At 43.1% G+C, this 26,496-nt stretch overlaps 1 protein-coding gene across 3 annotated transcripts; it reads right to left on the bottom strand.

The window, feature by feature from the left end:
- Window positions 1-24,647, bottom strand: col1a2 (collagen, type I, alpha 2). 3 transcript variants are annotated; one of them, XM_020500049.2, is made up of 50 exons: window positions 24,449-24,615; window positions 22,669-22,670; window positions 21,614-21,625; window positions 21,186-21,221; window positions 20,583-20,666; window positions 19,666-19,722; window positions 18,719-18,763; window positions 18,438-18,491; window positions 18,198-18,251; window positions 17,956-18,009; window positions 17,775-17,828; window positions 17,067-17,120; window positions 16,507-16,551; window positions 15,988-16,086; window positions 15,652-15,705; window positions 15,159-15,257; window positions 14,914-14,958; window positions 14,438-14,536; window positions 14,255-14,308; window positions 14,039-14,146; window positions 13,860-13,913; window positions 13,632-13,730; window positions 13,436-13,489; window positions 13,111-13,209; window positions 12,761-12,814; window positions 12,226-12,279; window positions 12,008-12,115; window positions 11,053-11,097; window positions 10,692-10,790; window positions 10,305-10,412; window positions 9,964-10,017; window positions 9,796-9,849; window positions 8,878-8,931; window positions 7,399-7,452; window positions 6,990-7,097; window positions 6,591-6,644; window positions 6,435-6,488; window positions 5,794-5,955; window positions 5,364-5,471; window positions 4,970-5,077; window positions 4,781-4,834; window positions 4,313-4,420; window positions 3,872-3,925; window positions 3,418-3,525; window positions 3,074-3,127; window positions 2,870-2,977; window positions 2,479-2,725; window positions 1,947-2,131; window positions 1,409-1,651; window positions 1-1,130 (listed from the first exon to the last, which is right to left on the bottom strand). In XM_020500049.2, exons 1-50 carry the CDS (start codon window positions 24,516-24,518, stop codon window positions 984-986), a joined length of 4,071 nt encoding a protein of 1,356 aa, XP_020355638.1. In that variant the 5' UTR covers window positions 24,519-24,615; the 3' UTR covers window positions 1-983. The 3 variants fall into 3 exon arrangements, with proteins under 3 accessions (XP_020355638.1, XP_031644762.1, XP_020355639.1); XM_031788902.1 differs by lacking the exon at window positions 6,591-6,644 and having other exon boundaries at window positions 66-1,130; window positions 24,449-24,647; XM_020500050.2 differs by lacking the exon at window positions 21,614-21,625 and having other exon boundaries at window positions 66-1,130; window positions 24,449-24,647.
- Window positions 24,648-26,496: the final 1,849 nt, after the last annotated feature.

Raw genomic sequence — 26,496 nt, 5'->3', positions numbered from 1 at the left:
TTTCAACTCCAACCTCATTTAATAATATCATCATCGTAAAACATGAAAGCACTTTAGTCATTGAATGGTGTCGTTTTGGAACATTGGACATGCTTTATTTCAGAACTTTCACACTTTATTTAAACATCTCACATATACAAAATAGGTACAATAAACTTTGTGGTTTTGAGAGAGAGAGGCCGCCTAAAATCCATTAAAAATGGATCAAATAATGTGCTGTCAGCATGAACACTGCATTGATAGGGGGAATTGAAGGAGTAAAATGTCTGAACAAAAAAGAAAACAAAACTTCCAAGACAAAAAAAAAATATTTAAAAAACCAGAAACAAAGTCAAAACCAGACAAACATCAGACCAGATTTAGGAAAATTCCACCTGCTTAAAATGGGGTTTATCAGGGGGACCTGTGCAAGACTCATCAAAGTCAATACAAAGTAACACAGTGAGAATGAGTGGTTTCCTGCTTTTCCACAGCTGCATGTTTAGCACCATAGATCTCTGCTTCAAGTAATTCAGCACCTTTGATACAGGACAGAGCTTGAAGCCGTAGAGTTCGTAACATCTACGTTGTGGATCAGACAGCTTCTCAATAGAATTTTCTAAAACACAGGCATGAGGTAGCTTCAACCTTTTTTTTTTTATAAAAAAAAAAAATTGTGGTTTTAAACCTCCTCTTTGGAAGATATACAGAGACCACAAAGTGATGCATACTTTCAGCGTTTTTATTACACTTTTTAGATTTTTTACAAAATGTTGACATGTCCCACAACATGGTGTTTTCCCGCGTCTCTTTGGGCTGCTGTATTAATTTGCATTGCACAACGCTCCGTTCAGTCCATTGGTTCTCTCCGATAGAGCCCAGCTTAAGCAAGTGGATGCGCAGAGGAAATGAGCATTCAGTATAAAAAAAAAAAACACACAAAGAAGGGCAGAGATTCTTTTTTTCTTTCTTTCTCCCTTTTTTTTAATTTATCATGAGTCTATTTATTTGAAACAGACTGGGCCAATGTCCAAACCAAACTCTTGATCAGCTTCACCAATGTCCAAAGGTGCAATGTCGAGGATGGGCAGGCGAGATGGTTTATTTGTTCTGTATTCAATGACTGTCTTGCTCCATTGGCCAGTGTGTCTCTGCAGAGGTAGGACAAAAAGAGAAACCATGTATCAGAATAGTGCACTCAGTATATCATATCTTGAAAACGTACAATAACACCCTACAGTAGAAACCTATGATACTTTAAATAAAGAGTCAGGTTCCTAACTCTTTCACTAACCAGGAAGTTACAGAAAACTACCCTGAGCCTGAGTTCACCCTTCTACCATGCACTGTATCTACTTGAGTGAACACAGAGAGAGAATGAACAAAGCTATTGTTCCAGTCATTGCAGTGTAAAAGAAAGGGGACTTACAGTGCAGCCATCCTCCAGAACGTTGAAAGTGAAGCGGCTGTTGCCCTCGGCCCTCAGCTCCACGTCGTTGGAACCCTGCAGGAGCACAGCCTTCTTCAGGTTGCCGTTCTCTCCGTCCATGTACGCCACGCTGTTCTTGCAGTGGTATGTGATGTTCTGGGTAGCCTGGTTGGCCAGGAGACGCATGAAGGCCAGTTGTGTGGCCATGCTCTGAGGGCTCAGGGTCTCGTCGTTGTAAGCAAACTGAGAAACAACATAGGAGGAGTTAAGACAGGATCACTGTCAAGGTGCAGTATCAAGCATTTAGAGAAAAACCTAGGTGAAGAAGCAGAGATCTGATGATCTCTTTCAAATGGAACCAATGCAATCAGGTTTATGGTGCTGGAGATGAATTAAGCCAATAACATGGGTCTATACAATACTACTAAAATATGCCTAGAATCAAACTGGTGTACCAATCAAATCAATGTATCTTCCTCTCAGATGGTCAAACTGTCTGCTTTTGTCATTAGAATCAGTGCAGGTTCAGTCCGCTCACCTCAGTACCACCGTTAATGGTCTCGCCGAACCAGACGTGCTTCTTGTTCTCAGAGCTCCTGTACCAGTTCTTGCGGGCGATGCTCTCGGGGTGAGGGTGGATGCAGGTGTGTCCGGTGGAGAAGTCGCAGTAGGCCTTGATGGCGTCAGCGATGCAGCCCTGGTTGGGGTCGATCCAGTAGAAACCTGCAGGAGAGTACAAGAAAGAATGACATTGATTATCATTGATAATGTTATTATTTCTAGTAGTAATACTTCTGTGTTTAGGTGTTGTTTGTGTTTTGAGTTTCAGGTTATTATTACTATTCAACATGATACTGTCTATTGTATGGGTTTGATCGCTCAAGGAGAGTATTGATAGTGACATGTAGGGTGATAGATAAAGATATGGAAAGTTAGTCTGTGTTGAGACTAGAATGAACTAGAGATTTTAGTGGTTAAGAGTTTACAAAGAGAGTGTGAGGGTTCTGTGGCAACTCGGTGAGTGAAACTATCAATGAAGAGAAAGACCGATGTTTGTGCCACCAACTCACCGCTGCTCCATTCGGGGTGGCTGAGGCGGATGTCTCTGCAGGTACGGGCGGGGTTCTTCTTGGAGCCCTCGGGGGTGAGCAGGTTCTCGATCTGGGAGTTCAGGGACTTGATGGTGGCGTCCACCTCGTAGTCCTTGGCCCTGAGAGAGGGCTGGTCGGCTCTGTACTCATCGTATCCACCAGACTGGTCGTATCCACCACCAGCGGGACCTGCGGGTCCGGGAAGACCAGGAGAGCCGGGGGGACCCTGTGGGCGAGAGAAGGGAGTTGCTAGGTTAACAGCTAGTGTCTGCCTTCACACCTTAAACAATCAGTCCCCTTTGTCACCAATTCTGTGGCATTTAGCTGACTGGCTGACTGAGGCAGTTATGTGAGTACTAGATATACTCACAGCAGGTCCAAGATGTCCAGGGGAACCACGGTGTCCAACAGGTCCGATAGCACCATGACCTCCAGCTCTACCATCCTTACCAGGGGGACCATGGGGTCCGGCGGGGCCCTAGAGACAAGGAGAGGTGTCAAATACATTTATCTGTCTAGTTGGAAGAAGATACAATGGAGGAAGTGTTTGATGTGGATAGTAATAGTTACTTACTCTGGGTCCAGCAGGTCCAGTGATACCAGCAGAGCCAGTCTCACCAGATGGTCCCTGTAGGGGAGAGATATGATTAGACAGGAGAGCTAAGGGGTAGCTGAAGTTGGTCCCTGTAGCGGAGAGATACGGTTAGCTCAGGAGTAGCTACAGCATAAGAACATTGTCGTACTGCAAATTATTCAGATATTTACGTGAAGTGGCTACAAGGCGTCTATAAATGAAATGGTGAAGCCAATACAAACTTGGGCATATGGGGTGGGATATTTAAGGATATGAGATTAGATCATATTGAATTGATCTTGATGGATGGAGAATGGATGGTCACAGCAGTCATCATGACTTACATTAGGTCCGGGCATTCCCTGGAGACCACCATGTCCACGCAGACCCTTCATGCCTCTGTCTCCCTTCTCTCCAGCGCCACCCTTCTCTCCACGGGGACCAGCGGGGCCCTACAACCCAAAGAGACACAGAACCATAACACAGGTGTGTTATTTTACATTTAGTATAGGCACAACTAGGCTATGGCTACAGTATAGTCTACAGTATAGGCACAACTAGGCTATGGCTACAGTATAGTCTACAGTATAGGCACAACTAGGCTATGGCTACAGTATAGTCTACAGTATAGACACAACTAGGCTATGGCTACAGTATAGGCACAACTAGGCTATGGCTACAGTATAGTCTACAGTATAGGCACAACTAGGCTACGGTGATGCACTAAGATAGTTGAAATGATTAGCGGAGTTCTAATTCAGCAGTCCGAGTCAAGATGAGGTTAGACAGGGTACTCACGGGGGCACCACGGGCACCAGCAGCACCGACGGGACCACCATTTCCAGTGGGGCCCTATAGAGGCAGAGAGGGAGAAGATATATCCACATCAGCATGCTAGAGATAGAAACACAGGAACCATTCTTCTGTGTAGAGTAGAAGTGATGTTTCTGTTTCATGTGAATGATTTTTTTCTATAATTATTGTAGTATTTATTTAACCCTAATTTTACCAGGTAAGTTGACTGAGAACACATTCTCATTTCCAGTAATGACCTGGGGAATAGTTGCAGGGGTTATATGGGTATGTGAAGAAGGAGCCTCTCATGGGAAAGCTTGCGGAAATACTGTAACACCATGACATTGCTAACATGGACTCCACCGTCTTCCTAGAAACCAGGTAAAACGTGCCCTTCGTCAACTCTGTTCAGGGGGTCCAAATCGGGTAGGGGGGGGCACTTACAGACTCTCCACGGTTTCCAGGTCTGCCAGCGGAGCCAGCGGGTCCGTTGGGTCCAGGTTGACCAGAGCTTCCAAGGGCTCCAGGAGAACCAGGCTCACCACGGTCACCCTGCAAGGGGGCAAAGTTAAAGATTCAAAGTTGAAAGTTCAAGATATTATAGTTTTAACTGATATTCATATGAACTTAACATGTTCCTGAGATGAAGTTAGTAAAATGGAAGCCCAAGGGAACATTTACACTCCACTACAAAATGGATTTAGTCCTGAATTCAGCTCATGTGAACGGTGCCTTAAGTACTGTGAGGTATAAATTCCACTCCGGGGTGAAGTTTTCCCAAGGTAGCAATCTAGGATCAGCTTCCCCTCTACCAATCATAACCTTAACCATTAGAGGGGAAAATGCTAAACTGACCCCAGATTAGCGTCTAGGGGCAACTTCACCCTACAGCATAACTGACAGAGAGTGTACCTTGAAGCCAGCAGCTCCGGGACGACCGGGAGGTCCATCGTTGCCAGAGTTACCCTGTGGGGTGACACAATAGCATGTTAATTTTGTTGCCATGGGAACTGTGGGTGAACTAAAATGTAGGATTTGGGCCATGTGTCTAGAATACAGGCTCTGAGTACTTGTTTAACACATCAAACAATCAATCCTTACCTCACGTCCAGCTTCTCCCTGAGTACCAGTCATACCGGGCATGCCAATGTTACCAGAGGGACCACGGGGTCCAGAGGCACCAGCGGGTCCAAGTCTACCAGGCTCACCCTGAATGGCACAGAGTATCACAGGGTCAACACAGTACAAACACATACCATAGTAAGTAACTATGTACTGTATCCATAACTCAATGGATCGCAGCGCAAACAAATCTGGTTGTCTGGGCTCCACCTGTCTGGAATAGAACTGTGATTTGCCCCATTTGATCAAAATCATTCCCATAAAATATGACAAATTGCTATTTTTACAGAGCCCTCTTGTTTGTTCTGTGGCCGGATGTGTCTGCTAGGGCAGTTTGAATAATGTTTTGAAACAGAAGGTGTGATGTTCTCACCACAGCACCAGGACCGCCAGGAAGACCCTTGTCACCACGGGAACCAGGCAGACCAACGAAGCCAGAGGGTCCGAGCACACCTTGGGGTCCAGCGGTACCAGGAGCACCCTGAACAGGGACAGGAGATCAGGAGGTGAGAGTGGAGAAAAGCAGAGAACAGAGAAAGAAACACAATCACTTTCCCCCGTCATCGCCTTTAGTGGTGAATGGGGGTGTTTTGTTATGCAGCCCAAACAATGTAAAACGCTTTGAGACCTAATGAAAAGCTAGCCTGGTCCCAGAATGGTTCTGTGCTGTTTTGCCAACTCCTATGGTCCTATGGCAAAACAGCACAAACAGATCTGGAACCAGGCTAGTGAAAGCCACTGCATAAATCCTTTATTGAGGAGAAGCTTACTGAGAGGCCTCAATGGGAGTTATGATGACTTACGGGAGGACCGCTCTCTCCACTGGGTCCCTTGTCTCCAGTGATACCAGCGGGTCCAACAACTCCCTGCTCTCCCTGAGGTCCACCGGGGCCAGGATCACCACGGAGACCACGAGGGCCATCCTTGCCAGCGGGACCAGCGGAGCCAGGGGGCCCAGCAATACCCTGTATGTAGGGAAGAGGACAGGTGGTCGATGAGAATATAAAGTGGGAGGAATATCTGTGTATGTTTGTTCAGAATCAGCCAGGATGTTATCACTGATAAGAGACTGACATGAGTGAAATATGAACACAAGGGGTTTGAATAACTACATGATGTCTAGACAGCATGATATTGCTTCTAAGTACAGATGTAGGCTATTAATTCGAGCCAATTTGCTATAGCAAGAAAATAAACCTGCAGCAACAGGAAATGTGGATTATTATGAATGCACATTTTTGTAGAGGTTGATAATTTCTTTGTAAGGGAATGTCAAAGTCTAAATTACAAACTTAAGAAGCCTTTTTAAACCTCAAACACACCACACGTTTTAAATGTGTAAAAGTTATCCTGCAACAGGGTGATCAAATGAAGATCCTACATCTGTACAAAATGGCACCTCTGTGTGTTTGTGTGTGTGTGTTAACACTACTGCCGCACTTACAGCGGGACCGGGGCCTCCAACTCTACCGGCAGCACCAGGGAAACCGGTCAGACCCTGAAGAGAAAGACCACACAAAGGTCAAAGGTTAGAAAGCAGCCAAGGTCACAGAGATATGGAGTGTCGTTGTGTGTGTGTGATGTCAGTGACAGTACTTACAGAAGGTCCAGCATCACCACGACCACCAGGAGGACCAGCGGGTCCGCTAGCACCCTAGACAAGCACAGGAAGTCAGTTTACATCATCTTCACAAGTAGAGGATATCATTCCCAGTGAGGATGTACATCTTGTAATAATAACATTTGCCACTTAGCAGAGGCTTTTATCCAAAGCGACTTAGTCATGCCTGCATACATTTTACATATTGGTGGCCCCGGGATCAAACCCACAACCCTGGCAGTGCAAGCACCATTCTCTACCACCTAAGCCAAACAGGACCATGTACTGCATATAATTGTCTGTGTGAATGATTCAGTTGATTCCCATTGAAGTAGGTGGTAAGAATGGGCCGTGTGTCGCACACTGGAATTAAGAGGACCAACTAAGTAAGTGACTTACAGAAGGTCCAGATTGGCCAGAAGGTCCAGCAGGGCCGGCGGGGCCGACATCTCCCTTTCCACCAGCGGGTCCCTTCTCTCCTCTAGGGCCAGACTGACCATCAGAACCCTGCATGGGATGCACAGACATGGGTCAGAACAGAGCCCACAGAACAAAGGCTGCAGAAACACAAGGTAGTGTGTGTATATGTGTGTAAAGGTGTGTGCACACAAGTTTGTGTATGTGTGTGTATTAGTCTGTCAGACAGTGAATTAGTGTGTGTTTGCGTGTGTGTTTCCATGCATCGGTCAGTGAAGGAATGAGTTTGTGTGTATGTCTCCATGTTAAAGAACATCACTATATTTTGATGCATACATGTATGTGACGTGTTTGTGTGTGGTTTCAGGGTATCAACCGAATGAGTACTTACAGGGGGTCCGGCGAAGCCGGGAGGCCCAGCAGGTCCACCCTCTCCACGCTCTCCCTAAATCAGAACAGGAACACAGAGACAAACGGTCAGAGGAGCCCATCCATGTACAGTAGAGATATACACATCCATCCAACCATCCGATCATCTATCCAACCATCCATCCATCCATCCAACCATCCAGACAGATAATCAAGCATCAACTAGACACTGATAAAACATGACATTGTTGGATACTATCTTGAAATATACTTATTCCTGTCGCCATACTAGAATGTATTGATTACTTTACATCTATAAGAAATGTATATGTTGGGGTCAATGAAGGGTGAATAGGAACTCTGTGTACAGAAAGTTACTGTGTGAGACAAGGGGCAGTACAGAAAGTTACTGTGTCAGACAAGGGGCAGTACAGAAAGTTACTGTGTCAGACAAGGGGCAGTACAGAAAGTTACTGTGTCAGACAAGGGGCAGTACAGAAAGTTACAGTGTCAGACAAGGGGCAGTAGAGAAAGTTACTGTGTGAGACAAGGGGCAGTACAGAAAGTTACTGTGTGAGACAAGCGGCAGTACAGAAAGTTACTGTGTCAGACAAGGGGCAGTACAGAAAGTTACTGTGTGAGACAAGGGGCAGTACAGAAAGTTACTGTGTCAGACAAGGGGCAGTACAGAAAGTTACTGTGTGAGACAAGGGGCAGTACAGAAAGTTACTGTGTCAGACAAGGGGCAGTACAGAAAGTTACTGTGTGAGACAAGGGGCAGTACAGAACGTTTCCGTCTGTTTAAACATTTTATTGCTAAAAATGAATATTTCTACAGAAGGAGGTAAAGAGCAACAGTCTAGTCTCAGTTCCTGATAAAGGCAGGCCAGTTTCTGTAGAACTAGGACAAGGAGAGATGTGGAACTCAACTCAAGATAAGGTCAACAGTTGGAGAGAAGAAACCTCTGGGAGGGGGGCAAAGGGGCCCGAAGCCCACCTAACTACAGTCCTATCACACACACACACACACACACACACACACACACACACACACACACACACACACACACACACACACACACACACACACACACACACACACACACGGCTATGACAACAGCAGTAAGAGGAACAGGCTGAGTTCCTGCCTAGCAACAGAGACAGATTGTTTATCTTAGACATACCAGGAGGTGACTCCGCCTAGTCAGAAGGCATAAATATGCTTGTGCGACTTGTATGCTGTGTTTATTGCTGAAGCACCCAGTGGGTTGAATGAACTTGGTATGAGATTTTTCTAGTCGTCTGTTTGAGTTTTTACTCTGTTTGTTTAGAACCTAACAACATGATAGTGTTGACTGATATAGCGTCTATATTGGGTAGACATTCTGAATATTAGATCATGTTAGTCCTTAATTCCTTTGATGAGGGGTGATGAGCAGACGTGTTATAATGTGTTATAGATGTGTGATAATGTGTTATATAAGTGTTTGTAGGTACTTACACTGGGTCCACGAAGACCAGCAGGTCCGGCAGGGCCGAAGGAGCCAGACTCACCCTGAAAGAGAGCAAAGATGAGAATGTGTGGGCTGAATCATTCCAGTGTGTATAACTTTTATCAGTCAACCCTAGACCTTCAAATTCCACAGAATATCCAGTATTTAAGTGTATTGACTATTTGTTTCCAAAAAAATGCAAAATAGTTGTTACTATGACTACCATCATCAACTGCCATATGCTGGTAGATGAGTTTGAAGTATGATGATGTATAATGGAGCAGGTGTCCAGGCAGTGTCCAGCAAAAACGTTTTGAAACAGGGTGGTGATTGTCCAATTAGAAATGGTACTTTCTGTTTTCCGATGCAAAATGTAAAAAAAAATATGGGTGAGCGGTATGGTGTACCCTCCTGAACATGACCCTGGTTTCCATCCTTTGGAGATGACATCAGCTGCTGTAACCTCAGCAGTGTGCAACTGCAAACTGCCCAGCAGATGGCGAGGTTGAGATTCTAGCTTCACAAGCTGTGGCAAGTGGTGTGCTCATAGTCCTTCTCTTTGGTTTGGAGTAGACAGGCATTTGTTGTTGTCCAAATATTCAGAATGACCACACTCGACAATATGGTCCAGTCCATATCTTGATCACTTGTGGAGAGCCAAAGAGTGAAATGGCCATTGACATCACTGCTCCTCTGAAGGTCAAGCCAAAGAGTCTTGAAATGGCCATGGACATCATTGCACCTCTGAAGATCAGTGAACATTAGGCCTACTCCATCTTGGATGTCTTGGAAATGCACAATCGTTGACAAATCTTCCCTAAGTGAGCCCCACAATATTTTTCATCATCCGAACCAACGTATTTCCTTCATCCTTAGATATCCTTTCATGTGTTGAAGTTAAAGGAGCCGATATTCAGGCTGTTTACCTTTTCACCATTAGCACCGGAAGGTCCAGGGGGTCCACTTGGTCCGGCGGCACCCTAGAAAGAGATACAAGGTAAAGTCAGACTAAAACCCAATAGAGACAGAATAACAATGAATTGGATGTTGTTTTCATTGTGAAAGTGACCACATTAAATGAGAGAGGAACTTACACGGGCGCCGTCTCTTCCCATGTTACCCTCAAGTCCTCTGTGTCCGCCCTCACCCTAGATTGGAAAGGGGGAAAAGACATGTTACAGTCACTCCTTTAAAATAGCCATTATATACAGTTGTTTTTAGTCTAGGTCTATCAGATAAAATCAGTATTTCAAATTCTCCCAGTGTTTGTACTGTAGGACAACTTTATCAAGCACTGCATTTCACATCAGCATATCAGAAATTATAATTGACATCAATTATAGCTTTTATGCAACTTTTCACATGATTTCTGTTTTTCTTGTGAAAGGTAACTTTTTTATATGTTTGCAGGCGGCATATTCTGGGGGGGACTTACCTTCTCACCCTTGGGTCCGGGAGTACCACCAGCACCGCGCTCACCGGGCATACCACCGGGTCCTTGGTGTCCGGCGGCACCAACAATGCCGACAGAACCAGGCTCTCCCTGAAACAGAGACATTGGTGAAGAATGGTTCCACCTATAAGCTATCCAACTCATGGAGCAAGCCCGTGAGTGGTTAGGAGCTTCATCTGCCTACAGTGCTTACAAGAACAGTGGTCTATTTCTCATACAGAATACACCAGTACTATCAGATCTATCGTTCATATATTTTGTTTATACCGACTGTAGGGCCAGGAGGATTTCCAGACCACATGACCTGACCAGATGAACAGGACAAACTCTGGGCCTTGTTTACTAAGCCCTTCATAGAGCTGTGCTCACCTTGCCACCATCGGGGCCAGGAGTTCCAGCAGGTCCACGAGCACCGATGGCTCCCTGAGATCCGGCAGAACCAGCAGGACCAGAGTTTCCACGCTCTCCCTAGGTACAGACATAGAGAGAGAGGGCAACAGTCAGCTCCAGGGCTCTGTCATGGGCACACCACAGTATGTACACATTACAAGTGTGTGGATGTGAATTGTAAAAACAGGGTCTAGTTAAGGCCTATATAGGGCCTTCGTCCTACTTAAGAGTACAGGTAAATGGGTGAACAGAAACATGTGTTTGGTTGTGTTTGATCTTCTAACAGCTGTTAGAAGATCATACTTAATGTTCTGTGAGAGGGATTCATGAGTGGATATACCTTGACACCAGCGGGTCCTGGGAGTCCCTGGTCTCCGGGCATACCCTGTTGAGAGATGAATGCTTTGTTAGTGCAAAATATTACATAGTGAGAATACTATTAAAATAAAATATACTGAAATAAACAGTAAGAGGTAACATTTCTATAAACAAAAACATATTTTGCTGTTAGTGATTGTGGAAATATATATATGCATTTGTGGATGTTGGTTTGTTATGGCTTTGTGGATGTACACATGGTTTGTGTTACAGGTCAAGGTTTGTGGATGTACACTGGGTTTGTGTTACAGGTCAAGGTTTGTAGATGTACACATGGTTTGTGTTACAGGTCAAGGTTTGTGGATGTACACTGGGTTTGTGTTACAGGTCAAGGTTTGTGGATGTACACTGGGTGTGTGTTACAGGTCAAGGTTTGTGGATGTACACATGGTTTGTGTTACAGGTCAAGGTTTGTGGATGTACACTGGGTTTGTGTTACAGGTCAAGGTTTGAGGATGAACACTGGGTTTGTGTTACAGGTCAAGGTTCTAGGTTTGTGGATGTACACTGGGTTTGTGTTACAGTTCAAGGTTCTAGGTTTGTGGATGTACACTGGGTTTGTGTTACAGGTCAAGGTTCTATGTTTGTTGATGTACACTAGGTTTGTGGATGTATAATGGGTTTGTGTTACAGGTCAAGGTTTGTGGATGTACACATGGTTTGTGTTACAGGTCAAGGTTCTAGGTTTGTGGATGTACACTGGGTTTGTGTTACAGGTCAAGGTTCTAGGTTTGTGGATGTACACTGGGTTTGTGTTACAGTTCAAGGTTCTAGGTTTGTGGATGTACACTGGGTTTATGTTACAGGTCAAGGTTCTAGGTTTGTTGATGTACACTGGGTTTGTGTTACAGATCAAGGTTCTAGGTTTGTTGATGTACACTGGGTTTGTGTTACAGGTTTTAGGTTTGGTTACTCACTTGGTTGCCAGCTTTGCCTGCCTCACCGGCAGGTCCAGCAGGGCCGGGTAGACCCTGGAAACCTGGTGCACCAGAGGGTCCCTGCTCTCCCTTCTCACCAGCGTTACCCTGTAGAAGAGGATGGCATCAAGTTCAATCAAATCAAATACAGTTCACTGTAAGATAAGATTCTAGTTATTACATGTGTGTATTTAAATGAAATAGTGCAGACTACTTACAACGACTCCAGCTGGGCCGGGAGCTCCATTGTTGCCATCAGCACCGGGGCCGCCCTAAGCAGAGACAGGAAGAGAGAGGTAGGTGAATGATCAATGATCCATGATAGTTTGGTCAGAGTTTATCCTGGAACTCATGATTTGAGGAAACACAACTCTATTGTAATGACTGACGATAAATCTAGAGTAAGTAATACATTTGTTTGGACTGTTTGGCTAGCGTCCTGTCAGTCCTACGAGGTCACAGATTTAGGATACTCAGCGTTACCAACCGCAAATTTGAGAGATATCTACCATAATGGTAAATTAATTCCCTTTTACAGTAGAGAGTTGATCATGTAATGAATGTTGTCTGATGCGGGGGTACTTACTCTCAGACCAGTAGAGAGTTGATAATGTAATGAATGTTGTCTGATGTGGGGGTACTGACTCTCAGACTAGTAGAGAGTTGATAATGTAATGAATGTTGTCGGATGCGGGGGTATTTACTCTCAGACCAGTTGAGTTGATAATGTAATGAATGTTGTCGGATACTTACTCTCAGACCAGTTGCACCAGTAGGTCCCTTATCACCACCCTTGCCAGCCTCACCCTGGAGGGTGAAAGGGAAGAAGAGAGCATGGAAATGTCAGATGGACATCATGTTGATGTACAGACCATCATCAAGATAAGTACAACTCTTTCTACTCCTAAAATCATTCTGTCCATATTTTATTTTATCCTTCAATATCACTTCTTTTTTACTCTTTAGATCATAATCTGTCCATAGCGAAGTGCAACAAGACCCTAGCTGTCCCTCTCACGGTCCAATCTCATGCTATCAAGTCATCCTCTAGCAGATCTCCTTCCTGGTTTTACTTGCTGGTTCTACTTCCAGTTTCTACTTACTCCAGGTCCCTTGGGGCCGGGGAATCCGATGTTACCGGGCTGGCCTCTGGGTCCAGTTGGGCCAGGGGGACCAGTGCGGCCATCCAGACCAGCAGCACCCTGGAAGAGGACACACACAAAACAACGGGAATCAGATATGACACACCACCACCAGGTGGGTGTTAACATTGGTGGTGGATGGGGTGGGTAACGGTACCACCAACACAATTTAAGTACTTTAAACCAATCCATTACCATGGCACCAGTTTTATTGTATACTTTTTTTTAAAATGATGTAGAGCATTTGAAAGGATCAATATTGGAGATGACATGTTTGATCACTTACAGATGGGCCTTCTTTGCCTGGGGGTCCACCCTGTCCAGAGTTTCCAGGGAGGCCCTATAAACAGACAGAACTTGTTAGTCATTCAGCATCACAGCTAGAGAACACATGCTATATTTGGTTCAGAGATTAGACAATCAGAGAATCCATTACACATCTGATACAAATATTTTGATTGACAGGTGTGTGTGACACTTACTCTGGCTCCAGTCAGACCAGACTCGCCAGCACGACCGGCATCACCAGGGGCTCCACGGATACCACCAGGGCCGGTGGCTCCACGAGCTCCGGGCATACCCTGTCAGAGAGAGAAGGAGGAAGAGCAACCCATGAGTACAAAACAGTCACTAAATTAAAAGGTAAAAGTCAATTTTTTTCTGCCTTTGAACAATTGTCATCATGGTAAATCATATTTTTGGTAACTTACAATGGGACCACCTCTTCCCTCCAGACCAGGCAGACCACGAGTTCCAGCACCTCCCTACGACACACACAGAGAGAGACATTATTCAACTATAACCACTCATCTGCAACTTATATCAAACACACCACAAAATATTTCCCTAGCCTGGGTCTGGTAAACTGGGTCTGGGATAATATACTCACTCTAGCTCCACGCAGACCAGCGGGCCCGGTGGCACCAGCCTCGCCAGTTGAGCCTCTCTTGCCCTCCTCACCAGCGGGACCAGCGGCACCCTGGACACCAGAGTGACCCTGAAGGAGAAAGCAGAGACATTAGAGACTGCCACAAACACACACCATGTACTGACATAATGCTAGAGCATACCTATACTGCTAAATAGCAGTAGTATGGATACTCACAGGCTCTCCCTTAGCACCAGAATCTCCCTTTTGTCCAGAGGGTCCAGGGTCACCCTGCATTCAAAGAAACACAGAAACATGATCAAATCACTCAATATTCATACCGATTGTGTGAATAAAGTAAATGTTCTGTGAATAAAGTTAAGTGTTGTTGCATTGGTTTTTAGGTCCAGCAGTACTCACACCAAGGCCTCTAGCTCCAGTGGATCCTTGGGGGCCCTGGGGGCCGGGACCTCCTCTTGGGCCAGGGAAACCAGGGGCTCCAGCAACACCGGGGAGACCCTAGAACACACACACACAGAATGGAAGGAATGATGAGTAAGGAGACAGCTGAAGGACCTACTGCATAAACATTACCATACCATTACCTAATCACATTACCCAATATCCAATGGTTTCACTATAACAGTTACTTATGGCTAATATCACATGTATGTAATGTGGGAACAACTGAAATAAGTTCTGTACATCATGAATTCCAAAGCTAAAGTGATTCATTGTTGATGTTATTTGAGTGATATTTGCTGTTGTGCTACATTCATAACTCTGTACAAGTTCAAGTGAACTAGATTTTACATCTTGACCCTTGTCTGGCCCTAAATTACCATTGAACTGTCAATCTAGTCTACCCACAATGCAACTATGGCCAGAATACTTACAGCAGCTCCCTTGGCACCGTTGATACCATTGTTACCAGGGTTACCCTACAAGGAGAGGAGAAGGAAAGAGAGTGTTGCTGACAAGGGTGTGGAGGTGCCAAGACGACAAGAAACCATGGTGCAAAATAATGACGCTACATACAGTACATCAGGAAAAGATAACCAGAAAACAAGATAGAGCCTTCAATGAGACATGTTTCACACTGTGAGAATGTTGTGGTTTATTGGTATCTGTGTATACTTACAACGGGACCGACGGGGCCAACAGCTCCATTGATACCGGGCTCTCCTCTGCCTCCCTGAGGTCCGGATGGGCCATTGGATCCAGCACCTCCAATCTCTCCCTGTAATAGAGTCACACCATCCAGTGGGCTGTTTTAGGATGCTATATAGATGTTGTATAGATGTTTTATGGTATATAAATCTTCATGGGAATACTATGTTTGGAATCAGTAGTTTGGTCAATGTGATTGGCCCCTTTACAGTAAACCAATCAGATTACCGGATAGTGATAACCAATTAGAGAGTTATGATGTTTTGGGTGTGGAGAAAAGTTCTTAGATGTGCCTTTACAGTTCCCAGAACTGTGAATCTGTGAATCTTCCTTGGTGTCCACACTAATAACAGCTATGATATTCTACAGATGTCATTCTACAGGTGATGTTCCAAGGATGATATACTAAGGATTGTGATAATGAAGAACTGCTCTGGAGATGACCATGATGACATCACACTTACCTTGGGGCCAGGGGCACCAGGGAAACCAGGGGGGCCAGCTGCTCCAAGAGGACCCTGTGAAACAGGAAATAGAGAGAGGACATAGTTAAATAGAGGTCAAGGGTTACAGTAAAGGGTGTTAGATGAAGCTACCCCTAGAAGCAGATGATTTAACTTCAGTTTTAGCATTTCCACCTGTAATGATTTAGGTTATGATTAGGGGAGGGATCAGATGTGGGCCTAAAGGCACAGTGACTTCTATCTGGCATTATATTACACAACAGAGGGGTCACATGCATGTGATCCATTAGGTTAAGGGGTCAGAGGTTATTGGGTCAAACGGGGAGCCGGACTCACAGCAGGGCCGGCGGGTCCAGTGCTTCCATCAGCACCACGGGCACCAGCTGGTCCAGCAGGGCCGGCACGCCCTCTCTCACCATTCAGACCACGAGAACCCTGGGGCGAGGGTAAGAGAGAGAGAGAGAGAGAGAGAGAGAGAGAGAGAGAGAGAGAGAGAGAGAGAGAGAGAGAGAGAGAGAGAAAGAGAGAATGGTTGAGGACAAGTGCACTGGGATTTTGTAATGTGTCTGTATGTACTGAGAATGTGTTGTATATAATGTATTCCTGGTTGTACAATTGATATCCTCATCTCCACTGTGTGTGTCCTTTGCAATCAGCTATGTGAATGTCTTTTGAATGTGACAAATGGTAAAGAATCATCGTGAGGTACATTCAGACTCTATGCAGGTGACATGTTTCATTCGTGATACATGTACATATGCCTTGCCTGGCACCTGACAACATGCTGATGCTGACATTTCGCTCTAGGGAACAATACGAGGGAAAAGACAAGGGTGACGTCGTGTGTGAACTTACAGCTGGTCCGGGGGTTCCGTTAGCTCCATGGGCACCTGTCTCACCCTATGTGAGAAGCAGAAGAACACGTATTCAGATGACAGGCACTCATAGGAGGTAGAAAGTTACGATGAGTTTGAACTCTGGGACATATCTAGATTGGTAAGCATGAGTGTCCTAAAAAAATTTTTTCTCTGAGATTTAGAAAAAATATGTAGTACTATATATGTTAGTGGATAAACAAGAACTGACCTTTGAGTAACTGCTATCAATGTATAGTGATCAAGACTAAATGTGTGCTACTGTATGTGAAACTCACTTTACTTTTAGGTGTTACAGGGCCTGTTTCCTGGACCCAGATTAATCCTATATGTGGAATAAAAAGTGTGCACAATGGATCTCTCCATTGAAAGTGTTTCCTAGTTCTGGACTAGGCCTAATCTGCGTCTGGGAAACCAGCCCACAAAGATGAAAGCTAAATCTCTGTTACACCTCTGTATTAGACCTCTTGTGAAATATGTTAGATTTGCCAGCGGTAAGAGAATACACTGTGATGGAGGAAGGTGTGGCTGCAACGTTACCTTGGCACCAGCGGTACCAGACTCTCCCTTGCGTCCATCCAGACCATTGTAACCCTGGAGCACAACGAGAACAGGTTAGCATCCTGAGACAATACACAACTATTATAGTCTAAAATCAATTAAAACTGTAAAATATGTATATCAAATGATATTTTGTCCCCCATATCATTCAGAGCATATTGATTAACTGGTGAGGGAGTTTTTGGTTTGATCATTATCTAGAGATCTCTGCTTCTTGCATTCTATTTGATATGGGATGCATTTTCGCTCAGCTTCATGGGATACAACTCCTCCTAACTTCCCATAATCACCACAGTTTTACCTTCATATCACAAGCTATTCCCTTCATAGTGCCCTTGACTGGAGCCACATAGGTCAGAAGTAGTGCTCTAAATAGGGAATAGGGTGTCATTTGAAATGAGGGATATGTGTGCAAGAGGAAGCAGGTGGAGATGTGTGGGATACCGTGAGATACATCTTTTCAGAACATGACAGGGTCACATTCAGTGAGGTGCAACATCACAGAACATCCAGATAGAAATGTATTACGTAGAATAGACACGCTTCTCTGTCATGTGGAATAGGGAATCACATCAGCTCTATATAAGTCACCTCTATCTGTAACCTTCAGAGCATTGCACCCACCTGAAGGCGTTGGGAAGACATTAGGAGTGGCAGGGTCTAGCATGTATTTATGTAAATACTCACTCTGTGTCCCTTCATTCCAGGAAGTCCTGGAGTTCCGGGGAATCCACGAGCACCCTACAGAGGGAGAGAAGAGGTTAGAATTTTAAGTGATAACACTTAGTGGGTTCATGCATATTTAGTGTATTTAGTGTCAAATGTATATTTAGTTTACAAATCTGTCAGCTCCGGACATTGCCCTTACCTGAGTTCCGGGGCCACCTCTGTCACCAGGCTTGCCAGGTCTGCCGTTGTTACCCTACAAGTGAACAGACAAGCTGCATTAGATGTGTATACTGTAGGTCCACAATCATGAAAGCATTTGTAGCATTTGTAGTCTGTAGATTTTCCACATTCACTTATCGCCCCAGTAGGCAAGTAGTGCCACAGTTAATTATTTCAAAAGTTAGACCAAAATAATGCAGATGATTTTAACTGTTTACTTACATCCTCACCAGGTTTGCCAGCGGATCCAGTGGGTCCACGAGCACCAATGGAGCCCTTGGATGAGAGAGAGGTCACAGGTCAGAGGTCAGGGTTCATAGTTAAGGTCACTTTCACATTCTAAGTTCTAGGTTCTAAGTTATAAATTGCCTTTCTGTGCAGTAGTGTCAATTAGTAAAAGGCTTGATGATTAGTTGACTAATGAAATTAGGTGTGCCAGTTTAGGTTAGAGTTTCATCTTACAGTCTGTCCGGGCTCTCCAGGCTCTCCAGCGTGTCCTGTGAATCCTTGGGGTCCCTGTTGATGGGAAGACACATCAGTGAGCCATTTTGTCCAAATGACACAGAAATAAAACAATGATATCAGTTAGGTGTAAGGAGCAGAACCAGGAGTTATTCCATCCTGACCATGTGATCTGACCAGGTCACTTAGTCAAGAAGACCTCCTGGCCTTTGTGTTGAGTTTATATGAGAGAAAGACACAACATTGAGTCATTTGACATATTACATTAGTGAACTACTTACAGGGGATCCGGGAGGTCCGTTGGGTCCTCTAGATCCCATTAAACCCTGAGGAGAGAAAGACAAATCAGATTCAAATAAGATCAAACTAAAGCACCTACATCATTTCAATACCGTTCAATGAAAGTGCACATCCAATGTAGATATAAATATGTGTATGGAAATATGGCAACCCAAAAACGTTTGCAGAAAATCGGGGAACGCATGCCTATAAAAATCGAGAAATGTATGAGGTCTTATCTGAAATGAAATGTATGAGATCTTATCTGAAATGAAATCTTAAAGGATTTGGGAGGAAGGGGAATACAATTTGAAGAGAATATAAGGGTAATTGGTTGCCCAAGGGTAATTGGTTACCCAATTAGTATTCTATTGGTAAACACTTAGCTATCTATGTATCTATTGGTAAACACTTAGCTATCTATGTATCTATTGGTAAACACTTAGCTATGAGAGGGGTCACAGCAGATAAAGAAATAACTGCAGTGCACCTATCATGTCCAGAGTTTGGTGTAATATTCTGGCAGCTGCTCCATGCAGGACGATGAAGAGGTTATGATCAGTGGCATAACAGTGCATGATCTACAATGATCTATTCCACAACGTTGTTTCTGGCTGAATTCCAATATAGACCCATAGGCACTGAGAAGATTGGGAATAGGTAGAAGCCTTACGGTTATAACTCTCCCTTGCCCTCTCATAGGCCAGGTGGAATTTTCACAACATTACTTGCTTACATCCATCTTATCAGATCCACACAAGTGCCTAGGGGCCAGGGGCTAGGCAAGGACTAGCGCCAAGGGAATATGCCTATGGGCTAAATAGGGACAGTGCCAGGGGCTGGTGCCTTGTAGGTGGTGGCTACAGGATAGTGCCAAGGGGTTAGGGGTGAGGGTTTAATTTGGGGTTAATTCATGGTCACCCTCTCCCTCTTGTATTTGGGGCCTCACCATTGGTCCAGGTCCGGGGTCACTGCCCTTTCCTCCATCAAACTGAGCAGCAAAGTTCTGGCAAAAGAAAAAAAGGGACACAAATCATTAGCACACAAATTAACAAGGAGTAAAAGCCATGTCTAGGTAATTATGATAATATACATGTATTGTGACAAATAATAATTGCATAGTAGTCATAAATTCCATTGGTTAATCCCAGATGTTCGGTTGAGGGTCTTGAGACATGAGAGTAGTAGTCCTTAGTGTCAAGCATGATGAACCACAATGAACAATATTGACAAACTCTACCAGTATTGAACATGTATTTTTGGTCTAAAACGAAATAATGTCATAATATAAACTCACTGAACCTACAATCACCATGTTGTGTGTAATAACATGGTAGTAACTATGTAACAACAGCACTGGCAGCTATGTTTATGTTTTACTGTGCCACAGGGTCATTGTGGGGTCAAAGGGTCATAGGCCACAGGGTCAAAGGTCAACAGGGTATGAGTTCATCAGGGCATGAGGTCATGGGGTCAAGACTACCCAATTGAACCCATCCCTAGTGAGTAAGGCACACTTTGAACACTTAACATGGCTGATTTGAAAGAGGAACCAAGTGCCATGCCTGATAAACACACCAGAGCAGATGGGTGTTGTTGGGTGAAAAATGTCTGCCATCTTCTGAGGGAAAAATTACAGCCAGTGAAAAAATGGTTGACATTTTCTGAGTTACAGAACTGTCAGTAATTTTTTGAGTGAGAAAATGAGGGTAATCTTCAGTTACAGATCTGTCAGATATTTTCAGAGTAACAGAACTGTCAGTCAATTAGGGAAAATTAGGGACATTTTTAAAGTAACAGAACTGTCAGTCATTTAGAGAAAAGTATGGACATTTGTGGTAAAAATAATAATATAGGTGAACTTACTCCTCCAAGTCCAGGGGGACCAGGGGGGCCGGCAATGCCGGGGAGTCCAGCTTTACCATCTCTTCCATTAGGACCTTGGGGACCCTATCAGACAGAAAGAAATACTTACTATTAAAGAAAGTCTGAGCTAAAATACTTTATATTCTATACATATTTCTGTTGTTGTTGATTTTTTGTTTTCTGGTGTGATTGCACTGTCCTGCGACATACTGTAAGTGCTATACTCCTACACTATGGAGAAATGGGAAAACATATTACATAAGCTAAATTATTACACAATTATGATTTACATAATGTATACTTTTTAAAAAATCATATAAAATAATATGTAATTGCTAATATGTTCATAATATAGCTGGGTAAAAATACATCAATAATATTGTTGTCAACATCGAGGATCTAGGTCTCTGTGCCATGACAACAAGGGGTGTGGCCACACGGGGTAGCCCTCTCAGAAATGTCCATTTAAACAAGTGTAGTGACTTACAGACACATAACATACAATCTCTACACACCAATGGAACATTACAATAATTATTGAACAAGGAAAATGTCTAAGCATTTTTAAAGTTCACACAAAACAGCTGGGTTTAATTTGCTTACCCTGTCACCTCGAGGCCCCTTAGCTCCTCTTGGGCCCTAATGGTGGGAAAATATCTCAATCAGACAAACATACAAGACAGATGACTGAAATATATGTTTTAAAAGCTTATCAGTGCCTCTAGCAGAGCAAGTCATAGACCCTAATCTCAAATGAATGATTGCATCAATGTTGATACATTTATAGCATTTGAAGGTAGTATCACAATATGTGTCATAATGTGTACGTATGTGTACGTAATGTGTACATAAACTTGACCTTACGGTTTAAGGACAAGCATATCCACACATGAACTTTACTGTATGAGTCAACAGTGCATGCTGACTAGGTCTCAACATTTGATCTTTGACCTTTGAGCCCGAGCCACAAAGTTCAGATATGCCACACTTTTCTATACTAGTAAATGACACATAAGAACATGTTTGCTCACCTTGAGTCCCCCCTGGATAGAAAATAAGATAAATAAATATAAGATTTATTTATTCAGTCTTTTCCACCACATTTCTTATGTCATTCAACGTGTTGGCCATATCTACTATAGATCAGCTTTTTTCATCCCTCTTATTTGCCAACAAAGCATATTAGTTTGCAGTGTCATAAAACATTATTGCATGCATACATGTATATTATAAGCCACATGCTCGTGCAGATAACTACAACAAATATCAAACACATAACACCACATACAGATCTAATGTTATCTTATTCACAATTGCAGAGAGATGTTTAAAAGAGCACTCTATGGAGCTGGTTTAACTGGCTGAATGCCAAATCCAGATTGATGTTGGATGACAGTAGGCTATGCAGGTGGATAGTCCAATCAGTCAATCAATCAACCCTAATCTATCATAATCAATTCACCTTATAGATCCACTGCCCCTTTAAAACATCAGAATGCCAATATAACTGCTGAGATACAATATCCAGGTGAGCAATTTGTAGCAATCTCAACTATACCAGGCAATTCTGAACAGGCCAAACTTCCTTCATAAAAAAATGTCTAAAATAAAGTTATCATAGTAGGAGTGCTGATCTAGGATCAGGTCCCCCCTGTCCACATAATGTTTTTTGTTATGATTTAAAAGGATAAACTGATCCCAAGATCAGCACTTCTCTGAGACCTAGTGAATACGGGCCTGGAATGTATCTGCAATGTTTAGCTTTCAAACCTCTTCCTGATCCTATTAAAGGACATCTTGTGCCCAGTGGTCCCATGGGTAAAGCAGCACCAGCACGGGCGGTTTTAACTTTCACTGACACTAGCCCTGACCAATAGGACCCTCACCTATTCATTGGCAGAAAGTGAATAAAAAAGGGGTAGTCTAAAATGAAACGGTAACAGTCTGCTATAGTTGAGATCGCTCAAATTGTCAACAGAGGGATCTTTTCGCCGAATATCAGCTGGAATTTGGAACAGACAAGATGTAAAAGGTAAAATATCTTCTAAAAGCTGCTTGATAGATAATATCATGCACATGTACTAACCGCTGTCATGTTGCAATAAGGAGGAAGAGGAGGAGGAGGAGAGGAGGAAGAGGAGGAGAGGGGAAAAAGGGATACTCAGTTAGAACATGATAACTTTAGGAAAAACAAATGTCTGAAATTTGAAGTACAATCGTTTTTTTTGTAGCAGTCTACATTTGTATCCACTTTCTATGTTCCAACCATTTGTTCAATTCAAGTTGCCCTCTTCTTTTCCTTCAGAGCAAATTACTGTTATGAATTCTGTATAATATACACAGAACTGGATCTAATCAATGAAATGCAAGGGAACTGATATTAGCCTATATCAAAATGTATGAATAAAGATTAACATTAGATGCTAAAATCCTATCATTAGATCTAAAACCCTATCTGACAAAATAAACAAGAAGTGAAAGTGATATCGAAGCTGGCCACATACATGTGCTAATTCAGTTAGTCAACACATTTGGGTTTCAGGAGGCCTGAAGTTTTCTTTAGGGCCCATAGTACTGTAAGCATTGGCTCAATACACACACTGCTAATAAACTAGCTTCTACAGTTAAACAGCAGTTGTCTCTCAGGAATGTATCTAAAAACCATTAGAATCTTCTGCATTGTTCACAACATCCCACTGACTGTTCATTTCGGTGTGAATCGAACACTAGCTAACGAGCAAACAGTCAGGTGAACACAGGTCTGTACTGCCACATCCCATAAGGACAACAACTTGGCATTGTGGTGGAGAGACCAGAAAAAAGTATTGTGTTTTTAGATGTGGATGCACAACTACTATAGAAGTTTCTTTTTTTACAATACCTTCATTTTTAGGAGTTCAATTTGGTATAAATGACTAAGCCTCAGTGGTGTCCTCAATCTGATGTGGCATAACAACTGGTTATTTATTCTACATTTGGTCCTGCCCTGCTGATGATGGAGTGGCATTGCACCTCCTCTGAAATACTACGGTGTCAGGTCCTCACCACCAGGAGGCGCCTTTGGACACTAAAAATAAAATAATAATGGAAAATATTGTTTCAATTTATATTACTTGTAAATATAAATGAAATGTCATGTATTGCTTGAAACTAATGCATTATATTCTTATAATACTGATAATAACTAAATAGCCCTAGCCCTAACCCTAACTATGCAAAACCTTATGTTTCACAATGCCCAGAAAATAAGCCATACTTCGCACATAACTTCAATAATATGTAGAAATAATTATGGGATCGAAAATCTATATTTTTGTAAAGATCTGTATGTATTTCTATAGAAAATAAATCGAAGAGGCTTGATGCCAATAGGGATCCTATTCAATATGACCACTAGGGGGCGGCCTTTCAATTCCCTATAATAAAAGTTCATTCCCTGGACTCCTGAAACAATATGTACAACGCCCCAAACTTTTCATACTAGGAGTTTACAGATAAATTCCATTTGTAGTCTAAATGTTGGTAGTTCCACTGTGCTAAAATCTATTCAAAAATCACTAAACTAACAACTTCCTTCAAGGCTGTTTTTTTCTCATCAGGGCGTTTCTCTCTCTCTCTCTCTCTGAGACTAATCAAATTGACAATTGTATCCACGGAAGAATAATGAAGAATCCACCGAAATGACCAGGATCCGATCGGTTTTATATGGGATAGCCAGAGGGAAGCCCTCAAAAGAACTTTTAGCTGTCCTCGGGTTGATTTCCAAGTAAGTTCCAAATAAAAACCCAAGCATAAGAGTCCTCCCGAACTCTTAAAACGGGACCAAAAATCCTCGGTAAAAGACAAAAAGCAGATATCAAACTTACATTGGCATGATGCTAGCAATGAAGTTACTGCAAGCAGCAACAGAATCCGGTTATCCACAAAGCTGAGCATGTCTATGCAGACATGCAGACTCCTTGTGCTGCAGTGCCCTGTTTTAACTACTTCAAGCAGGCATACAGTTGTGGTGACTAGAATAACTCCAAGCTTGGAAACCTGCTGCCGTGATGCTAGAATAATAAAGACTAATCAGTCCTATTTATATGGCAGGAGGTTCCTTTGTCTGCGTGTCAAGAGTCAGCCCCTGGACCAATAGGAGAAGTGAAATCATATGACTCCCATCCCATCCCAGCCCCAATAAGTCATGTGGTCCTTCATCTCCAGCCTTCCCTCAGAAACGTTGGCAATGCTTCGGCGATGATGACGAGTGCAACGGTTTAATTAGATCCATTCTTGAGGACGTGGACAATGTAGACGTTTTAAAAGGAGCAAGACCTGCATTTTTTCAGACTTTTTGTAAGGTGGTTCATCTCACTGGACGTGTAGTCGAGAGGGAAATGGAAGTTCAGTCAGTGCGTCGCGGCTGAGTGAGGGCGCGTTGGGCATCCGACTGTCACCTTGCGCATTGCCCGGTTCGGGTCTGGTGCGTAATATGTCCAGTGGGGTGCGCGCAGGAATGCATGGGCATCGGGGCCTTGCATCTCTTTCAATAGGATTTAAAGAAGCAAATGCCATACAGGGAGAGGATGCAAGAGATGTTTCTTTCTTTATAACTCATTTCATGTCGAAGTGGTCTGTTTGTACTTCAAGTTGTACATTACCGCGGATTTAGCTTATATTTGACTTATTTTCTACAAAAGCCGTCTGTATTCACTTTATTTAATTAAATTATGTTTTGTTTATTATAATCACTATTTACTGTTTGCACAATCATTTAACTGACTTCACACACAGGCCTCTCCCTGCCTGACAACATTGTAAAGCTTCCCTAAATGGTCTAAATTACTCCTACCTAAAATAAAGCAATTTCATCTATTTCAAACAGAAAATGTATGAATAGCATTTAGTTTCCAAACATTTGACATGTCTATCTGAATGAATAAAATCCCACGTTTAATGACAGATCACCCAAGCAACATTCATTACAGTAGAGTATATGAGTTTTGCTGCTATAAATTATAACACATCTGTTAATGAATTAATACATTATAACACAGGTGTTGATGGAGCCGGTACTAAGCCCTGTATTTAGGAAGAGCCTGTGCATTGCTATGGAATGAAATGGAGGGAGTCGACAGCTTAGATGGGAGTATACAAAGGGCAGGTGAGAGGGATCTAATTTCAGATGGCCACATGACCAGACATGTCAGTAGTCACATTACTACCTCAATATTGCTATCTGTACCTCTCACAGTCACTTGGCCTCTTTAAAGATTTAGCACATTAAAGATGTTGATATTATCTTACATTGAACAGTAAATACGTGGTTACTATAAAGACCGACATGTCCTTTCCACATCCAAGTTGTGAAAGTCTACATATGTATATCATTTATGGAAGCTGCATACCCTGTAAAGTAAAACAGACTTAGTTTAATGTAGTTTGGAAAGAATCAAAAGTAGGCTATAAAGACGGTTCTCTCGGAGAAGAAGAGTGAATCACACATCACAGACACTCCAAAGACACACAGTCCTACAATACGACTTCATACGTCCCCTTAGAGAAATGAGGGAATACTTTGTATGGCCGTCGTGTTCAACTTCACCAGAGAGGAAAATGATTACAGTAACATCTATTCAGATTCTCATATCAGAAATACTCATATGTTCTAACTTGATCTAACTAACCACAGTTGCCAACGGTTTGGCAGTTATATGTTTTACAAGTGTCGGCCCATATCCTGACTCTCTCTTGATGACATCCGTGGCCTTTCTCCAACCTGACAATATTCCACTTGTATTTTCATGTGCTGGTTTATTCATTGTGTTCATGTATTGATTCATGCAGTTAAACCGTTATTCAACCAGAAGTCAAACAAGAACACAGTTATTTTTTCAACAAAGCAGATATAATTTACAGGATGCCCTATTTT

The sequence above is a fragment of the Oncorhynchus kisutch genome, linkage group LG14, assembly GCF_002021735.2.
Source record: "Oncorhynchus kisutch isolate 150728-3 linkage group LG14, Okis_V2, whole genome shotgun sequence".
NCBI classification, from domain to species: domain Eukaryota; kingdom Metazoa; phylum Chordata; class Actinopteri; order Salmoniformes; family Salmonidae; genus Oncorhynchus; species Oncorhynchus kisutch.
Note: the sequence above shows the minus strand (reverse complement) of the source record. Positions and strands in the feature narration are given on the sequence as shown.